Below are 23,326 nucleotides of genomic sequence, written 5' to 3'. Positions count from 1 at the left end.
ACAGGGCATTCAGAATTTTCATAGACACCTAGCTTCTCCCTGTGGACATATACACCAGAAGCTCATACATCTCATTTCTGTCCTTTGTATTTTTAACAGAACTCGAAGTAAATGCTACCATGGTCTCTGGACAAAGGTAAGATGATCATTTCTGCAGGCTTAGCATGAATATGGCATAAGCCACTTTGAAGGGTTATCACCTTTCTCAGCCTTTAAACCTCTCTTCACCTTGTCTTTTTCTTTCACTCTTTGTACCAGTCTTTCCTACTGAAGTAGGGAGCTGTCATCAGCCCCAATCCCTCAGAGATAATATTTCTTTTTTTTCTTTCTTTCTTTCTTTCTTTTTTTTTTTTGGCATATGGAGGTTTCTAGGCTAGGGGTCTAATCAGAGCCACCGGCCTACGCCATAGCCACAGCAACACCAGATCTGAGCTGTGTCTGTGAACTACACCACAGCTCATGGCAACACCAGATCCTTAACCCGCTGAGCGAGTTGTGATTCTACCCCAGCTGAATTCTTGCCTCTCCTTGACTTGCTTTGGCTTGTGGGAGAGTTGTTAGATGTAAAGCTAGAAGAGTGAACCTATGGCCATATTCCCAAGCATAGCGCCACTAGCAAAGGGTGGGTACCCTGGCAGGAGTGAACAGTGGAGAGGTAGGGATCGTTGACAGTCAGGCCGTGGTTCATGTCCTTAAGGAGCTTACAATGTAGTGGAAGATACAAGACACTAAAATAAAACAAAACATGCTGTGCAGCCCGGCATGTGCTCTGGAATGCCAGATACAGACTGAATCCTAAAGACAGAAGAGAACTTCACTTGGGGAGTTAGGGCATGGAAGTCTTCCCAGAAAGAGGTGTCCATTTGATTGGTTTTTTGTTTTTGTTGCATTCCTTATGTTTCAGTTCCATGTCTTATAAGTAAATTTAATCAATTTCTCTTCCCCCCCCGCCCGAGGATTTTAACATGGATTTTGTTTGTTTCTGTTTTGTTTTTTGGCTGCACCTGCAGCAGGTGAAAGCTCCCAGGCCAGGGATTGAACCCACACTATAGCAGCAACCCATGCCGCAATAGTGATAGTGATAAACCTGGATCCCCAATCCACTGCACCACAAGAGAACTCCAAACATGCATTTTTCGAACTATGAAAATAGTATAAGTTTACTGAAGATAACTTAAAATTCAGATCAGAGAATTACAAAGACAATTACCAATTAACCACTATTCCTACGACTCAACAATATTTTAGTTCTTCTAGTCTTCCTCACAAAGTATGTCCAGATAGAAATAGAGTTTAAAAATGTCAGTGTTTTGGAATTCCTGTTGTGGCTCAGTGGTTAATGAATCTAATTAGCATCAGCAAAGACCGACCCAGGTTTGATCCCTGGCCTCGTTCAGTGGGTTAAGGGTCCGGCGTTGCTGTGAGCTGTGGCATAGGCCAGCAGCTTCAGCTCCAGTTCGACCCCTAGCCTGGGAACTTCAGTATGACGTGGGTGAGGCCCTAAAAGACAGACAAAAAAAAAAAAAAAAAAAAAAAAGCCAGTGTTTTATATATATACTATAGTGTTTATATAGCTCTAATATCTAGTATTATATCCATATATAAATACTATATATATATATGTATATCACCCACTCATTCATATGTGGTTATATATATACTTAATATATATTATAACGAAAATAGGATTATACTAATCATAATGTTGGTATCTTTTTTTTCTCCTACAGTAATGCATTACGAACTTTTTTTTTTTTTTTTTGGTATTTTTAGGGCCACACTCACTGCATGTGGAAGCTCCTCCCAGGCTAGTGGTTGAATCAGAGCTGCAACTGCCTGCCACAGCCACAGCCATGTGGGATCCAAGCCGTGTCTGCAACCTACATTACAGCTCACAGCAACGCCGGATCCTTAACCCACTGGTGAGCCAGGGATCAAACCTGCATCCTCATGGTTCCTAGTTGGTTTCGTTAACCACTGCTCCACGAAGGGAACTCCACGAACAATTTTTATCATTAAATAGCTTTCTGCAACATGATTTTTCTGACTCCATTTGGATGTGCCATGATTTAGTTAACTAATCTATTATCGTTAAGCATTTAGGTCTCCTGTATTCATTAGGAAGAATAAAATGCTTTGATATCCTCATATGTAATTAGAGCTCTTTAAAAAAGATTTATTTCCTTAGGCACCTAGAAATGGAATTGCTGAGCCAGAGGATTACACCAGGGTTTCTCAGCCTCAGTGATATTGACTGTATGGATCAGATAATCCTTTATTGGGGACAGGGTAGGGAATGGCGGAGGGTACTGTGTTAGCATTATAGGATGTTTTGTGGCATCCCTGGCCTCTACCCAAATGGTGCCAGTAGCATCCTTCCCCAGTCATGACTATCAAAAATGTCTCCAGACATGGCTGAATGTCTTTAGGAGGCACAATGGCCCCTGTTGATAACCACTGGGCTGCATAGTTTATACTCCATCAAGAGTTTTTGTCCTGTACCCTCAATAATACTAGATAGTACCAATTTTTAATTCTTCGCATACTGAAAAAAAAAAAAGAGGGATTGAGGTAGAAGCAATCAATATGTGCAGTGGTATATTGTGATTATTTTCTCATGTGTATTCTATAATGTGACTTCGTAACATGCTGCTGCCTAACTATACCAGGCTCATAGTAAATGCCAGTGTATATTAGTAATTTCGTAGATTTAGGTACTATTAATTTTTGAAGGGAAATTTTAGGAAAACAGATGAGAAAGTTTGTTGATTTTTGTTCCGAGTTCTTACTATCTTTTACCTATTTTTCCACAATGTCCCCAAATTCAACATGTCTGAAAACAGACTTGTGATTTTTCACCCTATTGTCAAGTCCTTGGCTATTGCTCTAGCATTATGCATAAATATTTTATTTTTACTAATGTAACAAGTTAGATTCACTTTTAAATTGTCAGTAATATTAGAGGGTAATTGTGCTTGTTGTCCCAGAGTGGAACAGTATTACCCTAGGATGATTCTGTAGTTCTTAATCTCCTGCCTTATGAATGAAACTGTTATCTTTATTTTTTGTGTGACTTGATACCCTTATCTCCTTGGACTTTATGCTTCCCCCTGTCAGCAGTGAGCCCAAAGAGATAATTGAAAAGTCCAAAACTCCAAGCCGAAGAAACTCCCGGACTGAAGAGCCAACTGTGGCTTCTGAAAGTGTGGAAAATGGACATCGGAAGCGATCTTCTCGGCCTGCTTCAGCCTCCAGCTCTACTAAAGGTTAGCAGTGGTCTGTAGATGCTATTTATGGGTTAAATAGAAGAATAGGGTTCTTATCACAGCAGCAGCAGATTTTATCCTTCATCTTTGCTTCTGTTTCTTAAATTGTCAAGTTACTTTGACTTCTGCTGTTTGGTTCTTACTTTACTTGTTGGTTCATTTAACTGTATGTTTTCTGTATGTGTGTACAAGAGCAGCAAGTACGTAATAGGGCAGATTGATCCTTGATCACCATTTCAGATAGGTCCTCAATAAGGCTCCGCCATCTTTCTATGGTTTCTGTGGTCAATTCTCTTTCCTACTTTCTACTGTTTTCAAACTTCTGGCTCCTACTTTATATCCTCTCTTTCAGCAGAGTTCTCCCCTCTTCACAGAGAAAACAGAACTCCTGCAACTTCCACTGCCAGGACGTAAATCTACCCGGGTCCTCCTTTACTCCTACGATAATAGAGCAACTGTCTCTCCTTAAGTCCAAGGCCCGTTCCTTCTCTTGTACCTTTGATTCCATCTTCTCTGACCTTCTCAAGAACCTTACACCACCAAGTTTTCTCTTCTCTATTGACTGCTTTTTTTAATTATTATTATTATAGTTGATTTACAGTGTTGTACCAATTTCTGCTATACAGCAAAGTGACCCCGACATATATATATTTCTTATCTTTTCTTATCTTCCATCATGCTCTATCCTAAGAGATTGGATGTAGTTTCCTCTGCTATACAGTGGGACCTTACTGCTTATCCATTCTAAATGTAATAGTTTGCGTCTCCTAACCCCAAATTCCCAGTCCATCCCACTCCTTCCACCTTCCCCCTTGGCAACCACAAGTCTGTTCTCTATGTAAGTCTCTTTCTGTTTTGTAAGTAGGTTCATTTGTGCCTTGTAAATAGGTTCATTTGTGCCATGTTTTAGATTCCACATATAGCGGATATCATATAGTATTTGCCTTTCTCTTTCTGACTTACTTTGCTATCTCTTTTTTGAATTAACTTTGCCCTTTGGCTTCTCTGACCCAGAACTCTCAATATTTTTCTGTCTCCTTTCTGGCTATTCCTTATCAGTCTCTATACCCATTCATTAGATGTCAACCTACTCAAACTTTAACCCTGAGTCAACTTTTCTCTTCAACTTACATTTTCTCCCTAAGTGATCTCATTCATACCTCCCTTCTTTAGTTACTACCTTTCACAGATGACTCATAAATTTATTTTCTAGTATGGACCTCTAGAGATCTTAGGCAATTGCATGTACATCCTTAAGAGGACCACAAACTCAACATGTTTGAAAACAGACTTGTGATTTTCACCCCTGATGTCAAGTCCTTTGCTATTGTTCCCCTGCTATCTGTCCATCTATCTGGACAGATGCTCTCCCCATGTATCTGTCCATCAGGTAAGACCTCCTTGACACCTCCCTCCTTCACCTGCACATCCATTTACAAAAATCTGCTCATTTGATTTCACGTGCCCCAATTCATCTACTTTTCCCTATCTTCACTGCTACCATAGCTTAAAACCCTTCAATGGTTTACCATTATAATTAGGATTAAATTCTAAAAATGTCAGTATGGGCCACAAGGAATGGTAAAGTTGGTAACATTTTGAAGGGACAATAAAATAGAACCACAGAAACAAAACTCTCCAGATTTATAAAAAAACATCAAAAGTGACTTTGCTCTATGACCCAGATTGGCTAGATTTATCCAGGGAAGGTGATAGAGACTTCAAAATCAGGATTTTTCTTCATGGAAATAATAAAAGTACACCCTACACCACCACTGCCACCCCTCACCCCACTATTTAAAAAGTCTTTTTTCTTTTTTGTAGTTTCTAGCATAGATCACTTGTTTACTCCTGGCCCCACTCATTGATTCATCCTCAGAAGCAGAGGCAGCCTGCCAGATCACTGGGTGCTTTGGAGCAGTGACAGATGGGAACAAGCAAGGAAGGAATGGAGTGAGGAGCCTGAGGTCGCTTATCCCCCTACTGCTTACCACTTCCCACAGCCCCACATATGTGTTTCTCAGGCACACCACTTGATCCTTCATGTCACAACAAAGTAGAAGCTCCCAACCTTGACCTAATTAATAGATATTTTTCTAAGGGATGAACACTTTGTCAAGACAAAACCCTGTATGTTTTTACTGCAAATGACAAATTTGCTACATTGGAAATGAAGCTTGAGAGTTGGACATAAAGAGGCAATTATGGGGAATTGTGGGGTCTGTGAAACCTAGTTTATTTATTAAAATAAAGAATACCATTGTCAACATCATGTCAGATTAACTCTCCTCTGATTAGCAAAAGACTAATGATAATGAGCAAATCAAAGAAACTGATTCTCCACCTGGCACAAGCATCATGATCTCCCAGCAAGATGTATATATTGAAATTTACACCAAAAGAACCCTAAAAACACTACGCAGGCCATCTCTCAGCAAGTCATCTAAGCCTCACTTCTTGGAAATTACCTAGCTAACAGAGTAGTTAAATTTTTGCTCTTTGCATCTACATTTTGAGTCTAGGTTCTCAAAATAAAATACAATATGAAAGAGCAAAGAAAAATTGCTTAATATACTGAACCTGACATGCAGCATAAGAAAATTCAGCCTAGAAATGCATAAATTGGATTCATCTTACACTAAAGTGTGTTAAATAGAAAACACTTTTTTGTCTTTGATGGGAAAATAATTCTAAAACATTGTTTTGGGAGTTCCCATTGTGGCTCAGCAGAAATGAATCCAGCTAGTATCCGTGAGGATGTAGGTTCAGTCCCTGGCCTCTCTCAGTGGGTTAAGGATCCATCGTTGCCGTGAGCTGTGGTGTAGGTCGCAGAAGTGGCTCAGATCCTGAGTTGCTTTGGCTGTGGTGTAGGCTGGAAGCTGCAGCTCCAATTCAGCCCCTAGCCTGGGAACTTCCATATGCCATGGATGCAGCCCTAAAAAGCAAAAACAAAACAAAACAAAACAAAAAACATTGTTTTCGTTTTTTTCTTTAATTTTTTATTGTAGTTGATTTATAATGTTCTGTCAGTTTTTGCCATACAGTAAAGTGACCCAGTTATACATCTATATATTCTTTTTCTCACATTATCCTCCATCATGTTCCATCACAAGTGATCAGATATAGCACCCTGTGTTATACAGCAGGATCTCATCGCTTATCCATTCCAATGGCTATAGTTTGCATCTACCAACCCAAAACTCCCAGTTCATTCCACTCCCTCCCCCTCTTCCTTGGCAACCACAAGTCTGTTTTCCATGTCCACAAGTTTGTTTCTTTTCTGTAGATAGGTTCATTTGTGCCATATGTTAGATTCCACATATAAGTGATATCATGTGGTATTTGTTTTTCTCTTCTGACTTCACTTAGTATGAGAGTCTCTAGTTGCATCCCTGTTGCTACAAATGGCATTATTTTGTTCTTTTTTATGATTGAATAGTATTCCATTGTGTATAGGTACCATTAACCAGTTCATCTGTCGATGGTCATTCAGGTTGTTTCCATGTCTTGGCTATTGTGAATAGTGCTGCAGTGGACCCATGGGTGCACATATTTTTTTCAGTGAAAGTTTTGTCCAGATATGTGCCGAGGAGTGGGATTGCTGGATCATATGGTGGTTCTGTATTTAGTTTTCTGAGGTACCTCCATACTATTTTCCACAGTGGTTGTACCAATTTGCATTCCCACCAACAGTGTAGGAGGGTTCTTTTTCTTTACACCCTCTCCAGTATTTGTTATTTGTAGACTTATTAATGATGGCCATTCTGACTGGTGCTATATGGAGAAATGTCTATTCAGGTCTTCTGCCCATTTTTCAGTTGGGTTGGTTGTTTACTGTTGAGTTGTATGAGTTACTTGTATATTTTAGAGATTAAGCCCTTGTTGGTTGCATTGTTTGAAACTATTTTCTTCCATTATTTTTTATAGAACACCACCCATAGCAGTGTTTTATTTTGTTTTCTTTTAGGACCTCAGGTGCAGCATATGGAAGTTCCCAGGCTAGGGGTTGAATCAGAGCTACAGCTGCTGGCATGTACCACAGCCACAACAATGCCAGATCTGAGCCGCATCTGTGACCTACACCACAGCCCATGGCAACACTGGATCGTTAACCCACTTAGGGAGGCCAGGGATGTAACACATCCTCATGGATACTAGTCAACTTCGTTTCTGCTTGGCTGCAGTGGAAATTCCCCATTGGTTTATTTTTGTTTTTATTTCTATTGCTTTGGGAGACTGATCTAAGAAAACATTTGAATGGTTGATGTCAGAGAATGTTTTGCCTATGTTCTCTTCTAGGAGTTTTATGGTGTCTTATGTTTAAGTCTTTACGCCATTTTTAGTTTATTTTTGTTCATGATATGAGTGTATGTTTTAGTTTCATTGATTTACATGCAGCTGTCTAGTTTTCCTATTTCGCTGAAATTTTCCCATTTTTTCCCACCACTTGCTGAAAAGACTGTATTTTTCCCATTTTACATTCTTGCCTTCTTTGTTGAAGGTTAACTGACCATAGGTGTCTGGGTTTATTTCTAAGTTCTCTATTCTGCTCCATTGGTCCGTATGTCTGTTTTGGTGCTAGTACCACACCGTCTTGATCACTGTAGCTTTGTAATATTGCCTGAAGTCTGGGAGAGTTATGCCTCCTGCTGGGTTTTTGTTCCTCAGGATTGCTTTGGCAGTTCTGGGTCTTTTGTGGTTCCGTATAAGTTTTTGGATTTTTGTTGCAGTTCTGTGCAAAATGTCATGGTTAATTTGTTAGGGATTGCATTGAATCTGTAGATTGCTTTGGGTAATATGGCCATTTTTATGATATTAATTCTTCCAATCCAGGAGCATGGAATATCTTTCCATTTCTTTGAATCCTCTTTAAGTTCCTTGATTAATGTTTGATAGTTCTCAGCATGTAAGTCTTTTGCCTCCTTGGTCAGGTTTATTCCTGGGTATTTAATTTTGGGGGGAGCAATGTTAAAAGGTATTACATTTTTATAGTCCTTTTCTAATACTTCATTGTAAATATACAAATGCAACCGAATCCTGAGTGTTAATCTTGTATCCTGCTACTTTGCTGAATTCATTGATCAGTTTGAGTAGTTTTTGTGTGGAGTCTTTAGGGTTTTCTATATATAGTATCATGTCATCTGCATAGAGTGACAGTTTTACTTCTTATCTTCCAATTTGGATACCTTTTATTTCTTTTGTTTGCCTGATTGCTGTGGCTAGGACTTCCAATACCATGTTGAATAAAAGTGGTGAGAGTGGGCATCCTGGTCTTGTTCCAGATTTTAGTGGGAAGGCTTTCAGCTTTTCTCCCTTGAGTATTATATTGGCTGTGACTTTCTCATAAATGGCCCTTGTTATGTTAAGGTGTGTTCCCTCTATATCCATTTTGGTAAGAGTTTTAAATCATGAATGGATGTTGGACTTTGTCATATGCTTTTTCTGCATCTGTTGAGATGATCCTGTGGTTTTTGACTTTTCTTTTGTTATGTGGTTTGTGCCATTGATTGATTTGTGTATGTTGAACCATCCTTGTGAACTCGGGATGAATCCCACATGGTCGTGGTGTATGATCTTTTTTACATGTTCTTAGATTCAGTTGGCTAAATTTTATTGAGAATTTTTGCATCTATATTCCTCAAAGATATGGGCCTATAATTGTCTTTTTTGGTAGTATCTTTGGTGTTGGTATTAGGGTGGTGGTGGCTTCACAGAATGTCTTTGGGATTATTCCTTCTTCACCCGTTTAGAAAAGTTTAAGAAGGATGGGTGTAAGATCTTCTTTGTATGTTTCATAGAACTTGCCTGTGAAGCCTTCTGGTCCTGGACTTTTGTTTGTAGGGAGTGTTTTTATTACATATTCAGTTTCATTTCAATTTCATTTCTAGTGGTCATTCTGTCCAGTTGATCTCTTTCTTCTTGATTCAGTTTTGGTGGGCTGTATGTCTCTAGAAAGTTGTCCATTTCTTCTAGATTGTCAAATTTGTTGGCATATAATTGTTCATAGTATCCTCTTATGTTTTTGTGTTTTTTTCTTTTTTTTCTTTTTTTTTTTTTTTTTTTTTTTTTTTGTCTTTTTGCTATTTCTTGGGCCGCTTCCGTGGCATATGGAGGTTCCCAGGCTAGGGGTCTAATTGGAGCTGTGGCTGCCAGCCTACGCCAGAGCCACAGCAACGCGGGATCCGAGCCGCATCTGCAACCTACACCACAGCTCACGGCAACGCCAGATCGTTAACCCACTGAGCAAGGGCAGGGACCGAACCCGCAACCTCATGGTTCCTAGTCGGATTCGTTAACCACTGTGCCACGACGGGAACTTTTAATTATTATTTATGCAGTATCCCTTGAGGTTTTTCCTTTTTCATTTCTTTTGTTTATTTGAGTTCTTTCTCTCCTCTTCTTGGTGAATCTGGCCAGAGGTTTGTCAATTTTGTTTACCCTTTCAAAGAACCAGTTCTTAGTTTTCTTGATTTTTTTTCTATTGGTTTTTGAATCTCTGTTTTACTGATTTCTTCTCTGATCTTTATGATTTTCCTTCCTTCTGCTGACTTTAGGTTTTGTTCGTCATTCTTTTCTAATTCTTTTAGGTGGTGGGTTAAATTGTTGATTTGAGATTTTTCTTCTTTTTGGGGGAAGGCCTGTACTGCAGTGAACTACCCTCTAAACACTGCTTTTGAGGCATCCCATAGATTTTGAATGGTTGTGTTTTCATTATCATTTGTCACGAGGTGTTTTTGAAATTGCTTTTGATTTCCTCATTGACCCATTGGTTTTTTAGTAGCATGTTGTTTAGTCTCCATGTAATCCATTTTTTCTCATTTCTTTTCCTATGGTTGATTTCTAGTTTCATGCCATTGTAGACAGAAAAGATACTTGAAGTAATTTCTGAACTCTTAAATTTGTCGAGGTTAGTTTTGTGCCCTAATATGTGGTCAGTCCTTGATAATGTTCCATGTGTACTTGAAAAGAATGTATATTCTGATTTTTTTAGTTTTCATTTTAAATTCAAAATACCTAGTATTGAGCAGCACAAAGAAGAGAGTGAATTTCTGAGATCAATGTGAGATATTAAAGAAATGATTACATGGAGAGCTTCGGGCTACTCGTTGTACTTTGCTGTAGAAGACTTTTGTATTGAAAAAGTTTTTGAGAAAAATGGTTTAAATATAGGATAAGATTATATACCGTATGGGTTGGTTGAATAATACAAGAGGAATTCAAGGAATCAAAACACACTCCTTCTCCGTTATGTCACGTACACAGGTGTATCCACAGCCTTGATAATTCCTGACTAGGCAGTAGACACTTGCTGACTAGGGGTCATGGTCATGTTATTTAGAGACTTTGACTATACCATGGCAAAAAGAGTTCCTTCCTGCAAAGTAATGGCTTGGCGCCAAAAGGGATCTAAATACTGTTTTGTTGCACTCTGCCACAGTTTATTCACTTGCTTGTAGCATCACTCATTGATTTCTCAACAAAAGCATTGTCGGTCTACCCATCATTTCTCTTGGTGATAGGAACAGGTGATGGAGATTGTGGGGTTAATTTCCCAACTAAAGTAGCTCTCCTCACCCTGGCACTTTTCCAGCCATGTATGTTTGCTTCACCTCCCGCTACCTGTATCACATTTCCCCAATTGCCAGGCCCCAGTATATGGGGCCAAGAAGCCTGAGACCCGCCCCCCCTCACTGAGTGCCCCTTCTGATTTAGAGTCTAGTAGGGCTCCACTTGGGTCAGCCCTGGTTCTTGTGGACTGTCTAAAAGGCACTGCTGTAAAGAGTTGCCTCAGCTGAAAATGTCCTTCCTTTCCCCAACAGACATAACCAGTGTGGTGCAATCCAAGCGGAGAAAATCCAAGTAAACAAGCTGGACGACGACTTGATATTTGTAAATGTGTGTGAATTTTACAAAAAGCAATTTTGAGCTGTGACTTTTTAAAATCCATTTCTGTACAGTTAGTCATTTTAATAATGTGGTCCTTTTCCTAGTCCCTGCAACCTGTTTCGTAAAGTGCAATGGAGAAAGCAGAATTGTTGAACCCTTTTGATGTTGCAAGATGAAGTTCAAGGTTTCTAAAATGTTGCCATGTATTGAGAGGAGCTAATACGATTATGTTATTAGTTTTCACATTTCCTAAGCAGCCTAGAGTACAGGGTGAGCATTTTTAGATCTTCTAATGATATATTGTGCTGTGGAAGTACTGTGTGTGGATAGCAGTAGTGGGGCAAAAAGAATCTTCTCATTTGGAAATGTTGTAAATAATTTTATTATATAGTGTTTTGGATGTATTTGTTGTAGAAATGGACCAGTGAATAAAGAGAATCTAAGGGTTTATACAATGTGAAATATTGAATGTGCTAAATAAATGTCTTTGTCCTAGAATATCAACGTGTTATTGCTGAGGGATCATTGGGCAAGCAGGCTCTTTCCTTGGACCATACAGAATAGGAACAGCCTTCTTTGTGAATTACAATCCTGTCTTGTCCTCTTTGCACCTAAGATACCCACTTAACAAGTGTGGAAAATGCATATGCTTGTTAACTCAATTCATTCTTGCTTTGAAGAAATGAGCTCTTTTCAGTACTGTAGCAGGTACTTTGATATTAATTGGTTAAATTCCTTTTGATTGCATATAACAGAATCAACTTAGTGAGGATCAAATGTCACCCAAGATTTTCTAGAAACAGGAAGCCATCGCAACCCAGCTGGCACTTTACCTCATTCATCTGCTTTTCCATGCGATGGATTTCCCCAAAACAATTGTGTTTATACCTCCTCTGTTCGAGACATAAACCCAGACTGACCAGTAAGATTCTTTGTAACAGCATCAAGAATCTAGTTCAGCTTAGGTTTCTACCTTCAGTACATTTCCATGGTTAGATGGAACAGCTCTCAAATAAAAGTGTGCATTTTTAGTTATATACTTCAGAGATATCTACTACATTCCACTCTTTGGCTGCCCTTTTTCTCATCTGCATCAGGCTTGGGGTTACTTCTCATCAACGTGTTTAGGTTTTTCCCTTTCCTGGCTCTGTTATTACCGTAAGAACTGTGGTCTTCAAACCAGCTGCTTCTGCCCCTACCCTACTCTACATTCAAGGAACTTAACTTCATTGCTTGGTGTTGTGTCTTTATCTTGCTGTTGTCCCAGGCTTCTGCTCTGTCTCCTACACTAGACATGCCCTCCATCCCTTCCCCTGCCGTAGCTCTGCAACCCACTGCTTGAGACCAAAGGGATGAATTGGTGATTCTCAGGCTCTTATTTCTTTTTTTAATGTGTGCTGCATTATAAGGATTTTCTAAAAGTAGTTATTTATGAGTCAGACCCCACATTGTCTGGCTCTGTTACCAGCAAGCTTATCTACCCTCTTCCTTCCCTGTATGACACACACAACCAGAATCAAAGGCAGCCTAATAATAACACCCTATGCCATTACTGTGTTTGAGATTGCAAAGTGCTTCTTCTACTGTAGCCCTACTCAGAAAGACAGCATAATATGCTTTAAATAGATTTTTATTTATTTTTCTTTATATTACTTTTTTTTCCCATAGAAGAAAACATTACAGTCTAACAATCAGAATCCTGTTACACACATACACAGGCGTGCCACATGACCAGGCTGAGGTGGTTGTGTCTTTGAGTCTGTCAACATGTCACAACATAGTTAACTAGAGTCTCCTCTTTTCAGCCTGTCTCAACACAACACTCAAGAGGGATGCACTCAACTTGCTGGTTCCATTTGGAACTAGGTGGCAGAACAAGAGGGAAGATATAAGGGGCCATGGTGTGTCTGCCTTCCGTCCCCTCACATAAAAGCCACATAGATCTTTAAGAGTCATCCAAGAGCTCTGATAGGGTCCTCATTGCACCTAACATTATGGGTCAGAGCAAACTGATCAGGGTTCTGGGTGGGGGCTGGGGAGCAAGCATACTCCAAAACAGCAGCATTCATTCACACATAGTACCCTGCTGGGGCCAGACTGGCAAAAGCTGGAAATGACACCCAGCTTGCAGAGAGCACTCAGATATATTGGGGAATTACTGGAAGTTATCCTTTGATATAATTGAGACTCACTCTAGAAACAGGGGTCCCTTGGACATACTCAGTTTTGGCAAAGTGCTGGTAGTACTGATATTAACACTCACAATCTGGAACAAACTTTTCCAGCGTCTCTGAAAACGTCAGTAAAGACAGACTCTCTAACCCTCTCCTATCTAAGATTGCATAGACTTTGTGAATTCTGGTTCCTTCATGGATTCAAGTTCTGTGGTTTAAAAAAAAAAAATCCTGAAGCATGCTCAAGGTGAAAGGCACATACACAGTCAATATAGTATGACAAGTTCTGATGCTTCAGGAGTCAGACTAGCAGGAGACCAAGTAGTGTTGTTCTTAGAAATATACACAGTTAAAATATTGCCACACTCAAGTGCTACAGAATCTATAGGAAAATACAAAGACATGAGCCTTGCAACTAGCCAAATGATGATATTGGAGAGTTCTAGAACTACAGGAGCCTCCATAAATATGGGGTAAGGTAGAGAGAAGCCTTTTGAAATTTGAGCCAAGTGCTCTATAACTCACACTTCCCCCACAGAAGGATCATGAGCACTTCCCAGAGCTAAGCCTAGGCTCCCGCTGACAGCAAAGGAGTAGGCGGTAAGAGTTGGAGTTTCATCTCTTTGAAGTGCTGAAGACCCTAAGCTGGCTGTGAAGCAACCATGGAGTAGCTGGAAGAATAAAAGAAACTAGGTTGTAACTGAAGAAGAACCTAGGAAGAGGAGCAAGGCTGTCAACTACTAGGCCCTGGTGGATGGGCATGGGGACTTTGATCTGCTCTTAATATAAATTTGGCTTACTCCCTTGGATAGGAGACCCCCCAGTAGGGCTTCCTCTGTCCCCATCCCAGCATCCACGGGGTTACCTGCTCCCTGACCCATACACCCCACGTGAGGCTTAGGGTTATAGGGTCAGGGAGGGCAGCTGCCTTTGCTCTCATGAAATTACAGAGTTTTCTCCAAGCCTCAGCTTGACTATGAGGCCTAGAAACCTAGAATTGGAGTGAGGGGGAAGACCCATGTTGGTATGTAACAGGAAATCTTAAAAAGTTCCAAGGAAGAAAGAGCACACCTAAAAAAGGACAGAGGAAAAGGGAAGCAACTTGGGGCATCCCAAGAGGCTGTTGCTGGTGTCTGAGCCCAAAATTCAGTCCCACCATGAGAAAGGGAAAAGCCGGCTGCCCATCTCCTTTGTTTCACTTGGGTACTTAGGTTCCCTCTTCTAGGTGTTTATTGGAGGAGAAGGGAAGGGGAACCATAGGGTATCCATTTCTCCCCAGCAGCCTGGAAAGGAAGAGAACCCTGGGAGAGAAAATGAAGAGAGGCCCCCTAAAGGCCCTGAACCTGAATAGGGATTATAGGGGAATGAGGCAGTAGGGCTCCTGGCCTCCTGCCCAAGAGTGTTTATTAGCCATTCTGGCAGGGTATGGAAAACAAGGCCAGAGGCAAGATGAAGGCTAAGCTGCCAGTCTTGGGATGGCCTCACCCCACAGCTTGTCCTCCCCAGCATTGTAATTCTGCATGCTTACTCTGGGGTCTGTCCTTCCCCTTCCTCGAATCACTCTGGCCCATATCTCTCCTAAACTAGTTCTAGCACCTTGGGCATGTGAACAGATGTCCAGGATTGTAGGGTCTTGCCCAGCCTTTACTCCTGGGTTGACATGTTGCAAGCAGGGCAGCAAGGTACTACTAAGCCCTTCAGATACAGGGGCCTGCAGAGGGGTTGGTTTCAGGAAGAGATTTGGGAGGTGAGATTATAGGAGAGGGATGTGGGAGCAGACTCCAGGCTCCAGCTTGAGAGCACGGCTTGGCCTTCTGAGCAAACACAATACCAGCCTCCATGGTGCCCTGTTTCCTACAGCCTCTCACCTGTCGGTCCTATCTGTATTTTCAATAGGTTGCCTCTTTTCTTTGATTCCCTTCACCTTCTCCCTCCAACTCACATTTCACAGTCCTTTTCCACATACTTCACCTTTCCATGCCTAAGCAACTCCGAGGAGCCCAGCCCCCAGAGGGGAGGGAAGAGGGAGACTAGAGGCAGAGAACCCTTTACTTTCAGTGGGAGAATTACTGGGAATGAGTAATAAGGGAGCAGGAGTGAATGTAGTGCCAAACATGAGATAGGGTGAGTATGGTAACGTGGGAGTTGAAGGTAGGGAATGAATCAAATCTGGGACTGGAAGAAGAGACTCTCAGAAAGAGAGGACTGAAGGGCAGGGATGGAGAAGGCCAGGGCAGAGGTTGGGTTGAGGACCAGAAGAGGAAATATGGGGTGTCATTGGTGGGGGAGATGGAGGATTAGATGCTGAGCTTGGGGGCCAGAAGGTTAGAGGGTGAAGGGCAAGGAGGTTCAGAGGCAGACTAGAGGATCAGAGATAGGGAAATGGAGTCGCAGGGAGAGAGTGGCTATCACCCCACCTCACACACCTAAGGAGGGAGGATGTAGTATCAGGTGGGCTGCAGGTGCCTCTTGAGCAGCACACTGGCTGTGGCGGAGGGGCTGGACAGGGGTCAGGAGTCAGCGAGGGGCTTGTGGCACAGCCAGCGGACACTCAGTAGTTGAATTGGCGCTGGCACGGCTGGTAGACAAAGCTGCCCTGGTGCTTGGGCCGGCGAGGACGGCTCTCGCGGGCGCGGTTCTGCCGTTGCACCACCTTGGCACTCAGCGCGTGGCGCTCTGCCCGCTGCCGGGCCCGCTGCAGCCGCCGTGCCTGGCCTGCCTTCTCCAGCAGTGCAGCCCGTGCCGGCAGAGGGGCAGCAGCGTGGTGCAGGGCCCGGGGCTCCCGGTGAGCAGGCGCCAACTCCCTGCGGAGACAGAGCAAGGTGGTCAGGACTGACAAAATGGGGGTGGGGGGAGTGGCAGAGGGGAGCACTGGCACCTCCCGCCCTGTTTTTCTGCACCTTTGCCCTGGCACGATTAGGTCTCAGCTCACAGGGGGGCGCCCATGCCCTTCTTGTGGGTACCAGGCACAAGAAGCCAACCTGGAGAGGTCTTCTCAGTTCTAGCCTCTAAGATAGTTAAACCAGGCCCCAGGGAAGTTTTGGCTCCAACTTCCAATTCAGCCATGGCATTCTGTACAAGCCTCTAGAATCCCACCCCTACCTCCTCAGCTCTCTGGCCTTGCTCCTCCAGCCTCTACTGGTCCCAAGCCTCAAAGTTATGGCTCTCTCAAGCCTCAGCCCAGCCAGAAAGCCAGGTCTATCCCTATCTCAATACCCCACCCCTTTACCTTCAGGCCTAGCTTCATCCCAGCCCTTGGTTCCTGCCCTTTGCTACAAAGACACACCTCTAAAGGACCCTCCTCCACAGCCTAGGTGGGCTCCTGTGTTCAGTTCTGCACCCAGGTCTCTAGTGTCCAAGATACACTGCTCTAGACCTCCAGGCTCCGCCCCCTGCCTGCTCACCCATCACTAAGGTTTCCATCCGGCAGGGCAGCATCAGGGTGTGGGGAAGGAGGTCCAGGCTCCAGCACTATGGTGCTGCCAGTAACATAAACTGACATGCTTGGGTGCTCGATGAGGAGGTCCTCCAGGGGGCTGCTCTGGAGACGGGCAGGCCCGAGTCCGGGCCCCTCTGCAGTAAAACAGGCCGGAGGGGTAACAAACCAGCTCTCATCCATCAAGGAGGGCGCGGGCGGAGGGCGGCCTGCAGGGGCAGGGGCAGCCCCGGGGCTGGGGGAAGCGGTGAAGCTGTCTACGGGGCGCGCAGGAAGGGGAGCCAGGCAGAGGAGGGGGCACAGCGGGGAGGGGCACACACACACACACACACACACACACCGGACACAGTGGGACAGGGAGAGAAAGGGCATCGTTAGTCAGACCCGCAGCCCTGCCTGCTGCACCCATGGTGTACCCACAGTCTCAACCTGCCCTAGGGCATGTGAAATGTGGGCTCCAACACTGGATCACCAGGATATGCCAGAAGGTGCATGGAATAAGGCCCTGTTAACCCACCTCTAATGTTACAGCCTCAGCCCCAGTTTGCCCAGTAGGCTTGGAACTCCCCAATTCCCTAGCGACTCTCTTCTCCTCAGGTTGCTATGCCACTTGCCCTAAAGGTGACTTCACAGGTCCAGGAGTCAGTCTGGCCCCCAACTCAGGCCTCACCCGGCAGGTCAATGATGAGCCAGCCATCCACTTCATCTTCCTCAGAGACAAAGGCTCGGGGGCAGTTGGGGTCCTCCGGGGGCGCCGGGGTGCTGAAGAAGAGGCTGGTAAAGCGCTGGAACATGGTAGAGGAGTGAAGAAGCCTCAGGCGGGGGCGCCTTATGGCAGTGCAGAGACCTGGGAGGTGTAGAGAGGAGTCAGAACCACCATAAACTGGTCTACCCCCTCTCCTAGCTGGGGACACCACTCCTAGTCCCCAGAGCAGTGATAAAAGTACAACAGGGATGCGTGGCAAAGCTTTGCCCTGTATGTGTGTGTATGTGTATTCACTTTCTGGTAAGGCAGCCTGCCTTTAGGCTTTTCTATTTTCTGTATGACCTTAGAAGTTATTTAACTTATCTGTGCTTCAGTTTTCTAATCTGTCAAATGGAAAGGATAATGATAATAGTATCCTCCTCCTAGCCCTTATACGAATTAAATGAACTAATAACAGTACCTCATCTAGGCTCTCCTAGGGATTAAATGAGCTAAACACAAAGTGCTCAGAACAGTACCTGGGTACAGAGGAAGCATCAATAAACTCATCAAGTTATTATTGACATTATTGCATTCTCTAGAAGTAACATACATGACCAGACTCTCTCAGGAAAGGTCTCCAGAGGATTGGACATCCAACCTGGACCTTGAAGGGTAAATAGGAGTTCTCCAAGCAGATGTTGCCCAACATTGTGATTATTTATCACCACCGTCATACAGCTAACATTCATCTGCCAAGTACTATACTGAGCACTTATATTACCTCATGTAATCCTCACAACAACTCTAGGAAGCGGGTATAGTTATTACCCTTCTTTTATAGGTGACGAAATTGAGGCTCAGAGAGGTAAAATAATTTGCCCAAAATCTCACAGCCAGTAAGACACAGAGGTAAGATTTTAACCCATGCAGTCAGATTTCAGATCACTATATTCCATTGTCTTTGTTGGGTATCTGTCTGAATTAGGCATTTTTAACTTAGTGGCCTGGGGTCATGGCCCATGCATATTTTTCTGAAAAAGAAGGACCCTAGTTTTCATTACAATTTCCTAAACAGCAGTCCTTGACCCCAGAGATTAAGAACCACTACTGTGCGGCTTGAAAGCACTCGCTAGCAATAATCCCAGAGAACAGCTACCATCTCACCATGTCCTTGCACAGGCCTCAACTGTGTCTGTCAGATGAAGATCTTATTTCCACAGGCAGTCTTCCCCTTACCTCCTATTCCCAAGCCCCTGCTCAAGGGCAACATCCCTGGCTAAGAGGAAGAAGATGAGGTTGCCTAGCTCTGGGGAGACAGCAGGTCAGAGGGAAGTGATGATGGAGGTAGGGAGCTATGGGGCCCAGGGGCCCTTAAGGATGAGGACCAAGGACTGCACCAGGACTCAAGCCCTCAATCAGTCCTTCCCTGGGTGAGGAAAGAGACCCGCTGCTCCAGGAGTGGAAACACCAGGGTCTCTACCTTGGAGTAGACCTCGGCTAGGGACTGCTGGTCAGGCCCCCTGGATATCCCTAAAGCTTGACTCTCCACATCTGTCCAAGAAGATGGCCAACAGTTTTGCTACTCAGCCACCTGTCACCTTCCTCTAAGGATGTTTCCGCACTTCCAATAGAACTCCCTGGGGGCACATGATAGAAGATAATATGGGAAAAAGAATGTGTGTGTGTGTGTATGACTGGGTCACTTTGTCATACAGCAGAAACTGACAGAACATTGTAAATCAACTATAATAAAAAAAATTTTATTAAAAAGTAGAAGCATTCTACTCTTACTGCTTACCCACCTGGACTATTTTTATGGTGGTTGCTACCTCTCACATTCCCTGGGTATGTTTTCACACTTGCCACACAATCACCTAAGCTCTAGACCCTAAGAGTATTTACACATTTGTGGACCCACAGTGGACTCCAGAAGGAAGTACTCTCTGGATGAGGGCTTTGCCAGTGGGAGATCTTCAGGGATTGAAAAAGGTTGGGCCACCCCCAACTAGTGCCTGCCCAGCACAAGCCACATATCCTAGCCCATCTGTAGCCACAGGGAGTTAGTGATTCAGTTACTAAATATCCAGAGCTTGGCCCCTCCTGAAGAAAGGGAATACTGTGGCCTTGGGGAGATAAACCCTCTTTCCAAGGACCTACTGCTTCATTAAGAAAATGAAAAGGAAGTTAAGAGGTGTTTCAGGGACCATGATATTCACCCAGCCCATTTTGCAACCTGAGGATCAGAGGACATAAGTCCACTCAAAGACACATGGCTAGATGGTGGCAAAGCAGGCCTAGCCCCAGGTCACTGAGCATCCAGTCCAGAGTGTAGAGAGTCAGAAACCCCTCAGTAAGCAATCTCCAAAAATATGATGCAGGAGAGATGGGCAAGTCAGACAGGAGTCAGACCTTCATCGAGTCACTGAGGTACTCAGAGCCTCTTGGTCCAGCTATAAAAGGTCTGGGGTTCCTGGCGTCAAGATGCATCATGTATTACCAGAGCACCCATTGTGTACCAGAGTCTGCTCTGGGCCTCCTCAAATTACATATTGAGGTAAGGGAGCCTTAGGGTGGCGAGGGAAGCTCCCTGCCTGGGGTCACACAGCAAGTCAATGATAGGGCCAGAAGTGACAGCCGCACCAGCCATCCAGTGCCCGCCCCCTCTCATGACCACTGAGGGAGGCTCCCAGGACTTTTCTTGCCCAGCCCTACCAAATTCCTGGTTCTCACATTCCCAGCGCTGCTCCACAGAGAACCATTCCCTTTAATAACTATAGCAGCCATGTCTAGAATAGCACTTGAGCCCCAAGCCACCTCTGCCCATCCTTGAGCAAAGCCCAGGTTGGGATGGGACTCCTGGTCCAGCCCATAGGCCCATCAACTTAGGAAGTCAGAGGCTTTCCTCCTGCCTCCTTTCCTCCTGGTCCCTCTCTGTGAACAGAGGGAGGGGCAACACAAGCCTTGTAATCATCAGCACTAGGCCAGGTCAGTCCTTCCTAGCTGACAACTCTGATGTTGGGAGGCAAAGAAGGGCCAAACAAAGGGAACTCTCACCTCTACCCCATCCCAACATCGGCCCTGGAGACAGCCTGATGCAGCCACTGACTCACCTTTCTGCAGTCAAAACAGATGGGAGGGAGTAATTTTACTGGGCTCTGGAACTCCAGGGTATAAAGTAAGGATCAGGGCTTCAAAAGGGGACCCAATCTCCTAGGAGCCCTATCAAATTTGGATGGCGCTTAGCCCAAGGTACAGTCCTCAGTGGAAGGAGAATGTGTAACTACTTGTAATAAGCTCATACTAAGTATGTGCCCAGGGCTAATGCATCTGCCACTCACTAGGCAGGCATGACTCTAATTGGCTGCAGGACCTAGAGTAAGCCACTTGCCCGCTCCTGGCCTCAGTTTTCCCTTCCGTGAAATGGGGTCTAAGACCCCTCCTTTCGGGAAGTGACGTGACCTCAGTTAAGGCGCTGCACACATTTCAGGGATTAGAAGGATGTAATTATGTTAGTCCAGGGGTGCAGAGCCTGGAGCCAGAGGGAGGGGATTCCACCACCATCTGGCGCTGCCTCAACGATCCGGCTGGAGCCAAAGCTTCAGGCGCCCCTGAACTCCTGACAACCCCCTCCCCCAATGTAGACCCAGTAACGCTGTTTGAACCTCTCTCAAGTCGCAAGGAGAAAGTAGAGGATCAGAGGCTTGAACGCAGCTCTTGGATTAATCCAGAAAACTGGAGGACCTTTTGGTCCCGCTGCCTTTCAGCGTCCCTCACCCGTGGGCCCAGTCCCGACTCAGCGCCCGACGGGTCACGGGAGGACAGGCGACCCGAGCCGGGAGGGGGTGGGGGGGCGGTCCCGGCCTTGGTGACGTCTCAATGTCATATGCAAATATGCAGACGTCAGAGTCTACCGGACGGGCGGCAGCCAATCCAGAGGCGGGAGTGCAGCCCCGGCGGCCGCCGGCGGAAAGAGACAAAGACCCGGGAGCTGGGGGAGCGGGGAGTGTTCTGGGGCCCCGGGAGCCCAGGGGCCAAAGCTGATCAGAACTCACCTGGGGCAGGGGCGGGGCGGCAGGCGGAGGTGGCGCTGAGGTAGTTGTGAGGCGGAGTGTCCTAGGGTCCGCGGCTGATCACAGGCCCCGCCGCATCGCGGGGGCTAGGCGGGGAGGCGGCGGGGGTACGGGTCGGACGTTCCGGGTTGCTGCGCTCGCCCGCTGGGCTTCGAGTCTGTGCAGCAGCTGCTGGGCTCACAGCACAAATTGGAGCGTTCAAACAGCTGATTGTGACGTCACAAAGGGGCCCGCCCGCCTCGCGTCAGCGACCGGCGAAGCGGCGGCCAATCCCAGGCTGCGGATCTCCCCTCCCCGCCTCCTCCTTGGTTCGCTGGCTAGTGGCTCCCTCCCGGGATCAAGACTCCGAGCCGGAGGCTGGGGGGTGGGGCGTTCGGAGACGCGACTGCTGGGCGCTTGGAGCCCCTGCTCCTGGGCGACCCCACAGACCTCTCAGTGAGGAGAATTACCACTCCTTCTACAGGATCCCCATCTTTCTGTACTCCCTCCGCATATCCCAGCGCCTTTGCCCCTCCTGTCCGTTCACCTGTATCCTCTATCCAAATCCCTCGGTCTGTACCCTTTTCTCAACTCCGCGCCACATCCGTGACCTTCCAGTCTCCTCCTCCCCGCCCTTCTCCCGGGCCTCCGTTTTCTGCCTCACCTTCTCACCCCTACGCATTATCTGCTCTGCCGCTCCATTTTTCCTCATCTGGACAGGCTTGAGAGGTGGGGCACATCTCCCTTCCCCGGTTCCAGGGGTGTACCCGGGAGTATAGGAGAGTTGGTTAGACTGACAGAATATTTTTCAGAGTAGGACTTGGAGAGGGATTGCTCTGGGCTGAATAAACACTGAGCTAGAGAGTGCTCAGCACTGGAACGTTTCCACATCTTGTTTAACCCACCTTGCTGCTGGGGCTGGACAGAAAAGTGACGGGACAGGGATTGATTATTAGCCTCGATTTACACGCGGGAAAACTGAGACTCAACAAATCTCATGCTTAGTATGTAGATTTATATTCAGCAATGCATTGAGCAAATATTGAGTACCTACTATTGCTGCTGCCAGACCGGTAGCTGATATTTATTGAACACTTACTGAGTGCGAGGCACTGTGCTATAGTGCTTTATATGTCTTTTGATCTTCACAACAACCCTGAAAGATGGGTGTTATGCCCCTCCCCATTTTCCAGCTGAAGAAACAGGCTCAGAGAGCCTAAGCGATTTCCCAAGGTCACAAAGCTACAGCAAATGGCAGAGCCAGAACTTGAACCCATAGTTCCAGGCCCCAAATCTCTCCACTCTCTATAGGCACCAGACTGTCTAAATCCCAGAATGCTTCAGCCTCCCCAGGGAGATCTAGGCACAGTCTTGACTTTCCCCAAACTTGCTGTGTGACCTCAAGCAAGTCATGTTACCTCTCTGGACCTCAATTTCATTATCTATCAAACTTAACATATCCAAGTTTCCTTTTAGAGGTTCCTTCAAATGCTCCACCCTCAGGATTCTGCCAATCCCATCCTCTAGGTCCCCAGCATTCTCAGCAGCCTGAGAAATGCCTGGGGAAAAACCACGCACACACATCCTCAGAGTCTCCAGGGTTTTCTGGTTCCTCTCTTGGAGGAGCTGGGCTAGTCGGGTTGGGTCTGAGAGCTGCTCATCCGGCCCATCAGGAGGTGGGGGTAGGGTGGGGTGGGGGTGGGTGGGGTGAGCTAGGCCAGAGTGGCTGCTCTGGTTCTAAAATCCTGTCCCAGTCTAATTCAGACTAGGGGGACTCCTCAGTCCTAGCAACTGGGAGAAGGAACCAGGAAATAATATCCAGAGGC

At 45.2% G+C, this 23,326-nt stretch overlaps 2 protein-coding genes across 32 annotated transcripts in view; one reads left to right on the top strand and one right to left on the bottom strand.

Moving 5' to 3' along the window:
* NCOA6 (nuclear receptor coactivator 6) overlaps positions 1 to 11,651 on the top strand; it is a 107,616-nt gene extending 95,965 nt beyond the window's left edge. For 17 of the 30 annotated variants that reach the window (XM_085003579.1, XM_085003576.1, XM_085003569.1 and 14 more), the window contains 3 exons: positions 100 to 136; positions 3,118 to 3,266; positions 11,087 to 11,651. In XM_085003579.1, coding sequence (XP_084859705.1) covers positions 100 to 136; positions 3,118 to 3,266; positions 11,087 to 11,130 — 230 coding nt within the window. In that variant the 3' untranslated portion in view covers positions 11,131 to 11,651. The remainder of the gene's footprint in view (positions 1 to 99; positions 137 to 3,117; positions 3,267 to 11,086) is intronic. The other 13 variants (XM_085003584.1, XM_085003574.1, XM_085003583.1 and 10 more) reach the window with 1 other exon arrangement.
* Positions 11,652 to 12,767: 1,116 nt separating this feature from the next.
* Positions 12,768 to 21,743, bottom strand: TP53INP2 (tumor protein p53 inducible nuclear protein 2). Of its 2 annotated transcripts, none has more exons than XM_013985297.3 (4): positions 21,504 to 21,743; positions 17,434 to 17,610; positions 16,732 to 17,020; positions 12,768 to 16,131 (listed from the first exon to the last, which is right to left on the bottom strand). In XM_013985297.3, exons 2-4 carry the CDS (start codon positions 17,555 to 17,557, stop codon positions 15,879 to 15,881), a joined length of 666 nt encoding a protein of 221 aa, XP_013840751.1. In that variant the 5' UTR covers positions 17,558 to 17,610; positions 21,504 to 21,743; the 3' UTR covers positions 12,768 to 15,878. The 2 variants fall into 2 exon arrangements, with proteins under 2 accessions (XP_013840751.1, XP_003359997.1); XM_003359949.5 differs by having other exon boundaries at positions 16,732 to 16,900.
* Between the last annotated feature and the right edge of the window lie 1,583 nt (positions 21,744 to 23,326).

The sequence above is a fragment of the Sus scrofa genome, chromosome 17 (assembly GCF_054392235.1).
Source record: "Sus scrofa isolate SSC_HxYL_T2T_F1_AM1 chromosome 17, Sscrofa_HxYL_maternal_Yorkshire_Landrace_v2.0, whole genome shotgun sequence".
In the NCBI taxonomy this organism is placed as follows: Eukaryota; Metazoa; Chordata; class Mammalia; order Artiodactyla; family Suidae; genus Sus; species Sus scrofa.
This window is presented reverse-complemented; position numbering and strand designations above follow the sequence as displayed.